At 44.9% G+C, this 15,374-nt stretch overlaps 1 protein-coding gene across 3 annotated transcripts in view; it reads right to left on the reverse strand.

Moving 5' to 3' along the window:
- Window positions 1–15,374, reverse strand: part of Plb1 (phospholipase B1) — a 132,677-nt gene that overhangs the window by 100,482 nt on the left and 16,821 nt on the right. For 2 of the 3 annotated variants that reach the window (XM_076942263.1, XM_034514105.2), the window contains exons 3-5: window positions 6,262–6,323; window positions 4,981–5,053; window positions 3,663–3,721 (exon numbers count right to left, since the gene is read on the reverse strand). In XM_076942263.1, the coding sequence (XP_076798378.1) occupies window positions 3,663–3,721; window positions 4,981–5,053; window positions 6,262–6,323 (194 nt within the window). Of the gene's footprint in view, window positions 1–3,662; window positions 3,722–4,980; window positions 5,054–6,261; window positions 6,324–12,659; window positions 12,746–15,374 lie in introns of those variants that run through there. The other variant, XM_076942264.1, reaches the window with a different exon arrangement.

A 15,374-nucleotide genomic window follows, 5' to 3' on the forward strand; every position in this document is an offset into this window, starting at 1 on the left:
GGGCTGTGAGTGAGGGAGCACAGGCTGGAATGGAGGAAGAAGAGCCTGGAGGGAAGGGAGAGCTTTCTGACTCAGGTGTAAAAGACTCAGGAGGGCTCTGGGACAAAGGCCAACTTGTGACAAGTCCTCTGCTCAGCCAGGGTCATGAGGACTTGAAGGACACAGGATTCTGCTTCTTGCTAACTCCAGGGTATGTGGCATCGGGGCACAAAGGACTGATCAGAGCTTGTGACATTGTCCTGTGTCGTCTAGTTTACAGAGTTTACCTTCCTCTTCCCCCCTTTGCATGGCCATATAAGACATGCCACTTAGAGTTTATAAACAAAAAGCAAGCAAAAGGTACCTGTGATGGTTTGTATATGCTCAACCCAGGGAGTGGCACTATTATTAGGAGGTGTGGCCCTGTTGAAGTAGGTGTGTCACTGTGGGCATGGACTTTAAGACCCTCATCCTAGCTGCCTGGAAGTTAGTCTTCTCCTAGCTGCCTTTGGAACAAGAGGTGGACCTCTCAGCTTCTCCATCCCCATGTGTGTCTGCACACTGCCATGCTCCAGCCTTGATGATAATGGACTGAACCTCTGAACTTGTAAGCAACCCCAAATAATGTCCTTTATAAGAGTTGCCTTGGTCCTGCTGTCTGCTCACAGCAGTAAAACCCTAAGACAGTACCTACCACTACTAATCCTTAGAAACATTAAAGCCAAAACCACAATGAGATGTCACTTCGTGCCTGCTAAACAGCAAGCAAACATGGGTCTGGAGAGATGGCTCAGTGGTTAAGAGCACTGGCTGCTCTTCCAGAGGGGGCCTGTGTTGGGTTCCCAGCACCCATACCGGCTGGCTCACAACTGCCTGTAACTCTAGATCCAAGGGATCTGATTTTCCTCTTCTGGTTCTGAAGCCGTTCTCATGGTAGCTATATACACGCAGACACATACACATAAAATAAAACCTAAAGAAGAAATCTTTAAAAAGCCCAAACCACAGCAACAAACAAAAACAGGAAAATAAGTGTTAAGACTATGGGGAGGGGTGGAAACATAGCTCAGCTGTTAAAGGCTGGGCCCACAGCCCAAATTAGACGAGAGTATGGAGAAACAGGAACTCTGTGCGTTGCTGATGGGAATGTAAACTGTGTAGCCTCTATGAAAACCCATACAACACATCCTCGAAAGGAGAATGCTCTGTAGACAAAACAGCACTAAATATCTCATTCTGGCCTGAAACTGGTTATCTAAGCCAGGCTGGCCTCAAATCTGCTTTGATCCTGCTTTAGTTTCCTAAATTAGGATTACAAGTACGCATCATCACTTTCAACTTCCTTAAAAAAGATTAAAAGTGTAATTGTCATGTAATTATATTTCAAGATATCTTTCCAAAAGAATGGAAGTAGGATCTCGAGATGATTGTTTGTACTTAGTGTTTTTTAGCAGGATTGGCAACAAAGGGTGGCATAACTTCATGTCCATGTGTGAACGGGTAAACAAAATATGGTATGTCCATGCGTATAATGGAATATTAGTCACCCATAAAAAGGAAGTATCTGGCACAGGAGGAAATTATGTCGAACAAAATAAGCTATTTACATAAAGACAGATACTACATGATTTCAAGGATGTGAAGTCTCTAGTTAAACTCACAGAATCCAAAAGTGGAAATGTGGTGTTTGTGGGCTGGGAAAACACAAGGTGAGTTGCTACCGAATGAGTGAAGAGCTTCGGTTTTGTAAGGTGAAGGATGTTCTGGAGACTGGTTACATACAATGAGAGCATACTTTATGTTACTGAGTGCACACTGAAAAATGACTCAGACGGAAGCTATGATCTGCATATGAGAGAAGACGCACTATTTGTCTTACAGGCCTGGGTCATCTCATTTAGTATTTTCCAATTCCATCCACTTTTCTGCAAATTTCACATTTTTATTTTTCTTTGTGACTGAGTAAAATTCCATGGTGTATACATAGCATGTGTCCATCACCCATTCACGTGATGATGGACAGCTAGGCTGGTCCCATTTCCCTGCTATTCTGTGCACAGTTGCTTACACATGGATATGTGAGTTTCTGTGGCAGAGTGCAGCTTCCTTATGTCCAGGAGGGGTGTGGAGCAGCCTGAGAGGGGAAAGAGGCTTTGAGAAATGGGGGTGGGGAGCAAGAGAACACATGATATATGGGGGGGGTAATTACAAGAGGGTGGTGGGTGCAGTTAAGGAAGTGCAGGGAGGGAAGTGAGGAAGCCACAAGGGCTGTGTCCCTGCTAGGTGTGGACATTTTCTTGTCACTGCTTCCCATATTTACATCATAAATGAAAATTTAAGTGGCTAAGATAGTAAGTTATATAAATTCTTATTTACCACAATTACACATTTTTATTGAAGTCAATGTGTTTTTAAAATTACTTTATAAGTGTTTGCTCATGCATGTCTGTGCATTGCTGTGATGGCCCAGTGCCTATCGAAGTCAAGGGTCAGGAGAGGGTGCCCAGTTCCCTGGGACTGGAGTTACAGATGGTTGTAAGCTTCCTTGTGGGTGCTGGGAATTGAACCTGAGACCTCTGCAAGACCAACACATGCTCCTAACCATGGGGCCAACACTCCAATTCCTCAATGTATTAAAAAATACATACAAAGCAGACATGGAATTTCCTTTATCTTATAAATGCAAGGCTTAAAAGATTATGTTACAAATTCTGAGCCATGGCTATGAAATTCAGTATGGAAACTTCTTGAAAACTAAAGATAAGTCTTCTGTATGGCTCAGCCACATCCACTCCTGAGTACGTACCCAAAGCATTCAAAATGAACACATCCAAAGCACTTACAGATCACTGTCTATTGCAGCATCATCCACAACAGTCAAATTATGGGACCAACCTAGGTATCCAACATCAAAGCAATGAGTAAAGAAAATGTGGGTTATATACATCATGGAATTTTTTTTTTCAGCCAAGAATCAAATCATGTTATTGAAAGAAAAACAGAAGCGGTTGGAGGCAATCCTACTGAGTGACTTAGGCCAATCTCAGCAAGACAAATGCCACGTGCTTTCTCTCGCTTGTAGCGCCCATATCTTCTATAGATACATAAAATCACGAATGAATATATAAAATGAAAGTAGAAGCAAAAGGGAGCCCAGGGGACCAAGGGTGACTAACGGCAGAAAGAGAGGCGAGAAATAGAAAGAGATAATGTAGATATTAAGAGATAAAAGTTATAAAGGGAATATGCACAATAAAAATAAGTACCTTGGAGAAAACTTAACAATAAGTTTCAAAACGTTTGGCAAAGATTCTGAGCAATTCTTGTCGATGGCTTTAACTTATTAATGAGAAACTTCTAACATCCCCTTTCCTGGGGTAATCCTAGGCATTCATTTGATGTTTTAAAAAATTAGATCCTCAAAGATTTTTAGCATGTCTTTGATTCATACAACACTCTAGCACGGTTTGAGATATAGAATCCACCAGCCCAGGCCAGCCTTCACATCATTATGTAGTTGAAGATGACCTGGAACCTCTGATTCTTCTGCCTCCACCTCCCAAGTACTCAGACTACAAGTTTGTGCCACCATGCCTGGCCTCCAATAGAACCTTATGTCAAGACATCAGGAGCTTATTCATGGTGTCACCAGTACCAAATGGTCAAGCATATGAAATACTCACAGTTTCTGGGTTGCCGATGGCTGCCACAAGTTTAACGTCTGAGGGTTTCAGAGAGTGCACTGTGAAGATAAGAATCGACAGGGCAAGGTCAGATCTACCTCAGGGTAGGCAAAGAATGCCCTATGGGAGTACACAGACAAGACCCACACCCTACAGCTTCAGTATAGCCACTGAGGTCAAGTCTGATGGCAAATTTAGGATCCTATACTTATGGATGGGAATCCTGGAACCCATCCATACGCAAGGCTCCCCTCCCCTCTGGAGGCCACTGTTGACCTGGACTCGGCCTCTCCAAGCTAATGTCCCATGGCTCTTGCCTGGCCCTTTGCTTGCCTCTTGTCCCTCATTTACCTGTGACTCTGCATTTCTGAGCTACCATTAATAAGTGATGAGCCAAGAGACTAAAATTAAGGTCATCTGGGTACCCAATGATTAACTGTAGCTTAAAGATTACCAGAGATTAGCACTCTAAGTCAGTAACTACAAAATGCAAATTATATGCAAATCATACACAACTCTTTAACTCCCATGAGTGAATTCCTAGAAACCAAACTTCCTGGCTGTGTTATGGGGAGGAGTTAAATGTAAACTAAAAGATGCCATTTTCTATTTTTCTTAAAAATAAGTTTTTTAAAGTGGAAACCAGAGTAAGGTTGTGTGTGTGTGTGTGTGTGTGTGTGTGTGTGTGTGTGTGTGTGTGTATGTGTGTGTGCACATATCCATTAAACCCAGCCAGCCACTTAAGATGTAAAGGTGATTTATAGCATCCAGGTCTTAGAAAAACCTCACCCATAATAGGTAGGGATGACTACAATGGTCAATGTGGCTACATGGCAGGCGTGGAGAAGCCACATGAGTGACAGTTCCTGACCCACAATCCCCAGGGCACTTTATCCCTCAAGGGAGTCAAGGTCCTAGAGATTGTCCCCATGTATCTTTTACCCTTAAGTGTGGTATTATTTCTGTCCCTCTATAGAAATAACTGAGGAAATAGACCAGTGCTTCTCAACATTCCTAATGCTGTGACCCTTTAATACCGTTCCTCACGCTGTAACCCCCAACCATAAAATTATTTTTGTTGATACTTCATCACTATAATCTTGCTACTGTTATGAATCACAATGTAAATATCTGATATGCAGGTTATCTGATATGCGACTCCTCAATGAGATCATGACCCATGGGTTGAGAACCGCTGAGACAGTATGGCAAAGGGCTAAGGGGGGAAGGAAGGACCAAGAGGTAGAAGAGAGATGGAGGTGGACCCTCTGTTGGCCACAGAGCCATCCATTCCTGTTCAAGGACAGCGAGCACACACCTGACTCAGAAAGCACACTCAATTTTAACTTCTTTGGCTTGCAAGGGAATGGAAAATTCTTCAGGGTCCGAAACTGAAACCAAACACATAAAACATCAGTTTCCATGTACAGAAGTATTGCCTGCTAAAACAATTGGCATAGAAACGACCTTGCCCTTGGCTACCTAGGCTCAAAATTCAGAAGCAACATTTGCACATGGTCACATTTCCCCAGCTTCCATACTCGGGTCCCCTGGTGAGACAGCGAGAACATGTGTCTCTTACAGAGGATTTTAGCAAGTGCCGTGTGCACATCTTGGAATAGTGCAGCTGAGAGGGAAGGCAGATGGTGAAGGAAAATAAAACTGAACTCTTGGGATGATGAGATCTCCCGGAGGACGCCATGGGGGCACAACAGCAGCATTCCCAGCGCCTGCTCAAGCAGTGTGAATATTAATGTTTGTTATGGATATTTTATTCTAATTTCAAAAGAAATAATCAAAGAGCCTAGTTTATTGAGACTAAATGTAAACAAAAATTCAGTGCCTCGTTTATTTTTATTAATGACTGTTCCTCTGTTATTCTGACACAAGAAAGAACGTGAGGCATCTGCATCCTTGCTGCTACAAACTGGGTAAACACGAACCCAGGAGCCTCCTGTGTCTCCTCCAGGTTGGTGTGTCTTGAGAGCAAACGGATCACTGAGAGCAGAGGGGAGACACGGTGGCCAGTCTGCAAGTCTTTAGGGCAGCATTGGCCTCTCTGGGTACGGGTGACAGGAATCCAGAGAGGGTTCTTTGTCGGAATAACAGCAGGCTTTGGGACACGGGAAGTACTAGAAATCCTGGCAGGAGAAGCAGGCAGCACATGAAGTCCTCACCGTATCTCACGAGCATAAGTTAATTTCTTGAGAATTACTGATTACAGTAAGAGATGTACAGCACTTACTCTCATCTCTTATCTTGTGGACCTTCTGGGAAGACCTCACCCAGATGCCTTCGGATAACTTACAACATCTGCTTCAAGGTTCACGGTGATAACACTCCCCATTTATAATGCTGGCAAGGCACTTCTGGGAACCACCCATCCATCTGTAAGGATGATGAGCCCCAAATTTCAGGAGCCATGGTAACATTCTGCCAGGCAGCCTGACTGGCCTGGGGAAGCAGCTCCTTTTGCCCATTCTGTTAAGGCCTTAATGAGGGGTCACTAACCTGCTCAGAAACTTAGATTTTTTTTACTACAAGAAAGCCTACCTTCCCTCCCCTCTACACACACCTCCCACCAGGGTGAAATTCTTACCACTTGTTGGGGCTGCCATTCCAGTGTATTCTTTCCAGAAGAGCCATGGATTTGGGAGGGCCCTTAAAAATACACACAAGCGAGTAAACAGAAATAGTTCAGTTTTTACACATGTACATGTGTATTTGTGCGGGTGTATTTGTGTATGTATGTGTGTGTATATGTATGTGTTTATATGTATGTGTGTATGTGTGTGTATGTATATGTACGTGTGTATATGTATGTGTGTATATGTATGTGTGTATGTGTGTGTATGTATATGTACGTGTGTATATATGTATGTGTGTATATGTATGTGTGTGTGTGTGAATGTGTGTATGTGTGCATGTGTGTGTATATATGTATGTGTGTTTATATGTATGTCTGCGTATATGTATGTATGTGTATATGTGTGTATGTGCGTGTGTATGTGTGTGCATGTATGTGTGTATGCGTGTGTATGTGTGTGTATGCGTGTGTATGTGTGTACGTGTGTGTATGTTTATATGTGTGTATGTGTGTGTGCATGTGTGTACATATGTGTTTGTGTGTGTGTTTGTGTGTGTACATGTGTGTATGTGTGTATATGTGTACATGTGTGTACATGTGTGTATGTGTGTGTATGTTTTTGTGTGTGTGTGTGTGTGTGTGTTGGCCAGTAGTGTCTTCCCCAATCATTCTCCACCTTATTTTGTGAGACAGAATCTCTCACTGAACCAGGTGCTCATCCATTTCACTAGATTGCTTGTCCAGCAAGCCCCCTGGGATCTTCCCAACTCTGCCTCCCAGCGCCAGGCTTCCAAGTGTGCCACCATTCTCAGCTTTTTTACACAGGCTCTAAGGACTGAACTGAGTTCACACAGACTAGTCCACCAGCACCACCGAGATGGTTTTTGAAGTTGAACTTAGCTTTTATCCAAACTTTACACCTTCCCCCACCAAGCCCAGTTATCTATATGCCTGGATTAGTAATGTCCTTTACCATAGAAAAGCACAGACTCCATTTCTCTAACTATTCTAGTTTGGGATAACATGTCATTAATACATTTCATTATGGTAGAATAATTCCCAGGTCAAGGTACAGAAGTATTGTCTGAGATAAGGCCATCACCCCATATCCTGCATGGGCATGTTATCAGAGTTCCATATTGCTTCCTTGCCAAGATCTTAATGTTGGACAGATAGCCGCTATTGTTGGAGATCTAGGACAGAGCAGGGCAGGCACATGGGGTTTCCTAGAAGCTATGATTGTGCTAAGTACCTAGGCACAGCTGTCAATTCTCAAGGGGTCTTGTTGAATTGAGGCACAAGAGAAGACAAGACAGGCAGGTAGACCACAGAGACACATGCTTCATCCCAGTACACTTCTGCCTACATAGCGCTTGTTGGCCTGCAACTTACTATATAGCTCTGGCTGGCCTGGAGCTCACTACATAGACCAGGCTGGCCTCCAACTCACAGAGACCTGCCCGCCTCTGTCTCCGACTGCTGAGATCAAAGCTATGTGACGCTATGCCGGCCTCTGTGTATTTTTCCTATTGTAAAACAATCTTGATATCTGTCACAGCAGCTACACAGAACATTTTAAGCTTGATACTTGACTATGGATTGAGATTCCTGGCTTCCTCTGATACTCTTTCTCCCAGCTCTCTGCCCAGTGTGCACAGTCCATCTGAAGAGCAGCAGACACTGACTGGGAAAGGCAAACGTGACCTGAGAGACAGAGCTTGACTAATTTTCCACCCCAGCCTTCTCCTGTAGCTTTACTTTTTGACCCAGAGAATAATTTATCTAGAGTCACATGAAAGAGAAGCAGTATATTTCCAGTTCCTACCCCCGGAGGGATCGGTTTCCATGAACAATGCCTACAACCCATCTCCAGAGCTCATTGGCTCTCCAAGTTCCCAGAAGCCCGTTTTCTGAGCAGAAAGAGCCCTATGGTAGGAAATCAATGAGGTGTGGACAAGTGTGAAGTGTTGGGAAAAAGCTGAGACCCTGGGTCTGTGACTGGAGGGCAAGAAAGAACTGGGTGACGGAGAAATAGAGGGAGCTGGGAAGCCACAAACGCCAGGCTAAGCATGGGTAAAGGGGAGTCATGACCAATCTTGAAGAGATGGTTTTAAAGAGTTACTACAACGCTGAGAGAGATGGGTTAGCAGGGCAGAGAGCTGAGAGCCTATGTTCTTCCCGGGCCAGGGTAGCAAATGCACATCTAAGTGGTCGCCATCACTTTCATACAGCTCCGATGTATTCAGAGCACTGACATAAAATAATTGCTTTAATTCTTAGGATGTTCTATGAGATAAGTGTCACAATCTCACCTTATATGCAGCAAAGCAAGATCCAGAAGGTTCAAGTTATGTTAAAAGTGACACAGCTAGCAAATAGTGGCAGAGAGACTCAAGACAGGCAGCCTAGCTCACTTAGCTACATGGGTCATGTTAAGCAACAAACTGAGTAGAAGCCACACGCCCAGTTCTCATATGGGGCCGAAGACTGATATGCCTGTTTGATTCCAAAGAAGGCACAGCTAAATGGCTGCCAAAAAGATTAATGAAATACATCGATACCCCCACAAAAGCCAGGCCCAATTACAAATAAGATGAATAACAATTAACATCCAGGGAAGAGAAACCTCCCTGAGAATTCCCTTCTTTTTTCTTCCCAGGTAAAAATGAATCACCCATGGTGACTGCTGTTGGAAGCTCTAATCCATGATGCTGGCCTCTGACTTACACTACTCAGACCTTCGATGGGCCATTGACAAGAACATCAAACAGCTAGAGATTGACATCACTAATCTCAAGAAATCCCTCGTTTCACTGTCTGAAGTGATCTCCAAAAACTGCAAAGGACTTTATTGGACTTGATTTACTCTTTTACAATAGAATAGACTGTGTACAGTTCTAGACTGTGTACAGCCCTTAAAGAAGAATGTTGCTTTTACAGGGGTGGATAAAGAGAGAATAAGAGAGAAAGATGAGAGCTGGTACAAGAGTTGGTTTTCAACCCCTCCATGATTGTCAACCCCATTTCCTTTCATTTTGAGACCCTTAGATGGGATATTTTTGCTTGTTCCTTTTGGTTTCTAGACATTAAATAGGCTTACCAATTTTGTGAAACAACAGATAGGTAATTTGGCAACAAAACCTATTCAGATACATTATTATAAGTTAGCTATGGAGGACCACAAGACTCAAGATGAGGTTGTTACTCTATCCAGGATGTTACCAAAACCCATCTCCACCCAACCTAAGAGAGGGGACTTCCGCTCCTAGACCAAGCAGAGAGGGGCCACCCAGAACCCCCTCTGACTGGCGATCTGAATTCTTGTTTAGGCTGTGCGAGGTTAAGTACTGCAAGAGAATATAAATAAAAATTAAAAATATCTTTCTGGGTTCCCTGAGGGACAAGCCTGACTGCATAGGGGTTGATGTCAAAAGTATCCCCTCTCCAGGAAGAAGACATTGGGGACAGGTATGGCCCTCATGCCTCACTGGACAGCGACAGGAAGACCAGAGTCATTACAAGGTCCCCTTTAATCACTAGAGGTCAGGCCTCTATCCCCGCCTTGGCAAGATTAGAATCACCACGGTCCTTCTATACTTAGAGAAGGGAGGACTGGGTTCTGTAGACCATAAGGTCTCTTCACTGACATGGCCATTCCAGTCTAGTCATGATTTCAATATTGCAAAAGCAGCCACAAGCAGTGTGCAAATGCATTAACTTCATCTGCAGAGACTACAGTTTCTATCCTACACAGTTCTCATGAGTGGTAAGGTACTTTTCTCCCTTTTAACCTTCGGAGCCATAGAAAAGTGTAGAACTCTTCATGGGGACCAGCAAACTGATTCTAAAGTTTCCATGGAGACGCAAAAGACCTCAAATAGTTCACACAACCCCGAGGACCAATACAACACAATGCCAAATCTTACTCAGTACTTAGAGTACTGTAACCATGACAGTGTGGCCCTAGCAAAAGAATAAACAGATCAACAACAAAGCAGATCTGAGGCTAGAGAGGCTCAGTTAACCAAATCTTTGACAACAAAACAGAAACGATATGGTAGAGAAATTATAGTCTTTTCAAAAGCAGTGCTGGAGTTGCTGGATACTCCCCCAAAATGTAAAAATGGCTTTTAGCTCATACATTGCACAAAAATAGACAACAGGCTGGATTTGACCCATGTCCCTAGTTTGCCAACTAAACCATGATTTCCACTGGGCCTGAAGAGAGGTTGTTCAGGTAAAATAGGAGGATAGACCTCTATGGTCAGCACTAGCCTTCTCGGGGTGGGTGGGAGACCTGAAAGTAAAAATATTGCATCTAAAAGAGGGGAGGAAGGAGAGAGAAGAACCTGAAACAGACAGCACCTTGAAACATAAATAGGCAGATATTACATTCAAGCACAGAAGGAAGACCAGAGGTAAGAAGTGAAGAGGACCTTAAGAGACCACTTTTAACATCTTCAGGGCTGGATGTTAGGAGAGCTGATGTCACCAGGCTGCTCCCAAACTAAGAACACAGCTTCCAGCTACCGAACCAGGACCAGAATAGGAACACAGGCTGTCCCTTGGTAGACTAGCTGCAGACAGTCAAACAACAATAGGCTGTCCAGAACTCTGGTCCAAGCAGAAGCTTTAGATTTCAGACAGGGTTAAAAGCATAGACACCCTGAGTCTTGTCAACTTCCCCAAGTCTTGGTTTCCTCATCTGTAAGATGGGCATGGTAATGCCAACCTTAAACAGCTGTAATATGGACTCTTGAGGCTGATTCCTCCCCCAAAAGATTAATGGGTAAAGGTTGCTGGGGAAGGGGAGTCATTTTCTTCAGTGATATAGACTGGTAAGGCATGACCCATACATGCTCTTTTAGGTAGCCCCCCCAAACCCCCACTCACCAAACAACTGTATTTAAAGCCAGTGCTCACGTGAAGGTAGAAAGAAGAGTAGTTAGTCAAGGGGGGTTAGTGGGATGGGATGGGAGTGAGAGATGGTAATGGGACAGAATATGACCAAATACAGTATATACACATGAAATTGTCATTAACAAACATAAGTTTGAATATATGGATATTTGTTTTTATCTTATGCATGGGTGCTTTGTCTGCATCTGCCTGTGAACCACATGAGGCCTGGTACCCACAGAGGCCAAGGAGAAGGCATCAGATGCCCTAGAACTAGAGTTACAGAGAACTGTAAACTACCATCTGGGTGCTGGAAATCAAAGCAAGTTCCTCTAGAAAACCAGCCAGCAAGTGCTCTTGACCACTGACATATATGTCCGGCCCCCTGAATAAATACCCTTTTAAAGATGACATAAGGTAGAAATACAGCGATGAGTCGCCGTGATTGGCATGATCACCATCAGGGAGACCGCTCACATAGGTAATCCTTCAGCCACTCCCAGTCTCTGTAGCCTGAGATCACCCATGTGTCTAAAGGCTCTAGAACCTGCATTTTCAACCTGATGATAGCATCTCCAGGATGACGACTTTGGGCTGTCAGAGAGGCTGTGCTTTGGATTGAGACAGTAAGTCTCAATCCTCATGGAAAGTTACAGCCCTTTGTCCTGTCCCCACTGACTCTTGGCAGGGGACTTAGAACTCATTCACTCATTCTGATCTGTTCCTTTCTATCAGGTATGTAGAAAGAAAACTCTGTCTGTGCTCCCCCAGTGCCTGAGGCCTTGTGACAGAAACCATCAAAGAACTTGCAACATCACTGACCTCCAGTCATGGGGGTCTCAAGGGAATGTTTCCCTTCTGGAAAGTTGTTTACCATCAGTCTGGTGGATCTGTAAAGGGCTCCCGGGTCCCTGAAAAACTCCCACCTCAGTAAGGTCAGTCAGGGAAAAAAACATGTATTTTTCCACCCTGCTGGAAGTGAGGGAGAAAACCACCTGTGTGTGCTCCGAGGCACAGGCCTGGCAGAGATCAGACATCCAAGTCAGAGCTGCAACCTTTGGGGCTGGAAACTAAAAGGATCCATTATAATAGCAGGTCTTAATGAGGTGCAGTGCACAGAGGTGATTCCCTCAGAGATGTCCTTTCAATGTAGCAGTTCTCTATTGTCCCCCGATATCTAGACATTGCCCCAACCCTCCAAAATATCCAGGTTGCATTGGACTGCACGGGGTCTAATACGCTAGGCAACCATTACCGAAGTCCAATGGGTGGCACACAAGTTCTTCTAAGTTAAGAACCTGACTCTACAGGACAACCCATTGGTGCTAGTCTAGCAGCTGGCCACGGGTAGGTAGGGTGATTTTTTTTTTTTTTTATATGTAGTCAAATTAAAGCAGGCTACACACTCTAATTTGCACATTCCCTTGATGTCTGTCCACTTTGAGTGTGTCGGAAGCACAGTTTCCCACAATCCATCCCTTCCTTGAAGAAGAATAGCCCCATCTGGTAACCTTGATCACCACGCATTCAATCTCTGTCTCTTGACTTCCTCCTCTATGAAATGGGAATGAGCCTGGCTTCCTCACTTTCTTCCCGGAGTTTCTGTGAGGATCAAAGAACAGGAAAATGCTGCGTGAGCAAGAGCTGTGTATGTGAGCAAAGATCACCTGCCTGGATGAAAGGGAGGCCGGGCCCTGGGCAGCAGGGAGGAAGAACGAGAGCAACAGAGGTGGAACTGAGGTCACGCTTTGGGGTGCATTAAATTCTTGGGTTCTTTGTAAACAGTAATGCCCTCATGGCAACTCTAGAGGCAGGGTTTACAGTCCTCCAGACCCTCCGAATGCTGCGACCCTTTTGCACAGTTCCTCGTGTTGTGGAGACCCCCAACCATAAAATTATTTTTGTTGCTACTTCATAACTGTAATTTTGCAATATTTAGTGTAAATATCTGATATTCAACCCCTGTGAAAGGGAGACACCTCAGGTGGAGAACCTCATGTCTTTACAGACTCACGTGCAGGCCTGAGTCGTCCTGCAATCTCTAAGCAGATCTTCTGGGTGATTGGCAAGTCTCATTCATACACACGCCTTTATAGAATGTTGTGGTGACCTGTGAGCAGGCATTCTCTGTGACCAGCTGTGCCTGCTGAGTCAGAAAACTCTAAGTCACACCTGACTGTGGCTTCCACCTCAGAATTCCAGGCATGCTGGGCAGCAGAGGCATCCTTTTGTCAGCATGGTATGTGAGCCAGTCAGTAGAAGGTGATGCTGAGCTTCAAAGAGACGCATGGGACTGGCTTCCGGATATTTGTCTCTGAATTCTAGGGTAACGGAAGGGGTGAGCCTCTTCAATTACCTTGCTTGTTGCCCCAGGATGCTGTGATCTAATGGGCTAGTAAACTTGCCAGAGACACCCAATAAGACACTAGCAGAGCAGTGTGTGGCTTTCAGTTGTCTTTAATTGAGTCTGAGGCCACGGGCCTTTTGAATGGACATATAAGAAGTTTATTGTGTGGGTTATGATTTGGATGTAAGTTGTGCCACAGGCTGTGTGTGAATACTTGCTCCTCAGCTGGTAGTACTGATAGTTAAAAGAGTTTCCAGAACCTTTAAGAGGTGGGACCTCGTTGGAGGATGTAGGTAGCTTGTGAGAAAAAGGGCATAGATTGTTCAAGCCTACCTTGCTTCAAGATGGAGCTCTCCACTTCCAGGTCCACAGAAATGTGAGGAGACCAAGCCACATGCTCCTGTTGCTATGGACACCCTCTTCCCCATGATGGATCGAACCATCTCAAAACCTGAGTCCAAATAAATACTGCCCCCTTAAGTTGTTTCTTGTTGACATTTTGTCACAACAACAAGAAATCTAACAATATTGTCCCTGAGTTGGAAATGTGTCCTGGGGCTATGCCTACAAGACCACAATTTTCAGCTGCCCTTACAGCCAGGGTAGGCTTGCTATCAAGGCTTGTCAAAGAATGAACAATCTCATTCCATTTGGGGAGATACAGCCTCTAGTCTGATGGGCCATGAAAGTCATCTGAGATGATTTGTAAAGTCCTGAACCAATGTTGTCTAAATATTGAGTGTCTAATGACAATGGCCAAGAAAGACCCCACCACCTGCCCGGGGTGGAGACCAGTATACCTTTCCATTTCCTCAATTTTCTTAGGCCCACCCCTTCCAACATCACATACCCTGTGCTCGAAGGGATGGCAACTGTGCTCATGGGACAGGGCATGTTCACGGCTGACTGACTGTTTTGCCCTTGGCCTATGTATTTTTCTTGACTTTGTTTTGCATCCATGGCAGCTATTAGGGCCAGAACAGAAAGGCCATGGAGATCTCTTAAAGTTAATGGTGGTATTGGTTGGGAAAGAATGATAGTAAGGGAGCCCCAAGAGGAGAGGAATCTCAAGGAAGTGTGAGGGGGCCCTCAGGATATCTCTGACAGGAAGGTCTCCTCCCAGAGACAGGGGCAGAGTTCAACAGGAAAGAAAAGAACCTCCCGTACAAGGGCAAATGGCAGTCTAAGTCGGGAGAACTGCATTGGCCCTTCCCAGAGTCCACCAATGTTCCTGCTCAGAGGCCAGGTGTAGCTTGGAGGGCTAGGTGTGTGCATTCTCTAAGGACACCAGGCTCCAACCCAACCAGCTGCCTCAGCAAAGGGGTGCACCTTGCCACAGACTGGACATGCGTGCCTCCTTTCCTTAACACCCCTTGTCTGTTCTGGGTTTATTTCAAGCCAACTAGTTCTGCAGTGCATCCCACGCCAGACTTCTCTCGCTCGCTCGCACCCGTCCCTCAGTTCTCAGAACCTACAGCTGCCTTCACAGCTCCCCGCTCCTATGCTGGGGCTTCGTTCTCCAGGGATTCTGTGAGACCCGAGCTCTCTCCCCAGAGGGTTCCTAACATTTTCTTTAGTATCTGCTAAACAGGCTCAGCCTGACTTGGGTTCTCCCCAGGGTGCTCAGACAGTTAATTGACAGCAGCAAAAACTCCAAGTTAAGAATTGATGATTGACAGAAAGTCCTAAAAAACCTACAAGGTACAGATGACATTCCAGGAAACTAGACTCTCGAACCCTGAGAGAAACCCCCATACCTGTGCTAGAGGCTTAGAGCAGAGATGTGGGGCAAATGTGGATAACGGCGAGAATGGGGACAGGGATGGGAGAGGCAGAGATAGAGGGAAATGTGTGGCCACAGGCTCTCAGGGACAGCTCT

Source organism: Arvicanthis niloticus, chromosome 11 (genome assembly GCF_011762505.2).
Source record: "Arvicanthis niloticus isolate mArvNil1 chromosome 11, mArvNil1.pat.X, whole genome shotgun sequence".
In the NCBI taxonomy this organism is placed as follows: Eukaryota; Metazoa; Chordata; class Mammalia; order Rodentia; family Muridae; genus Arvicanthis; species Arvicanthis niloticus.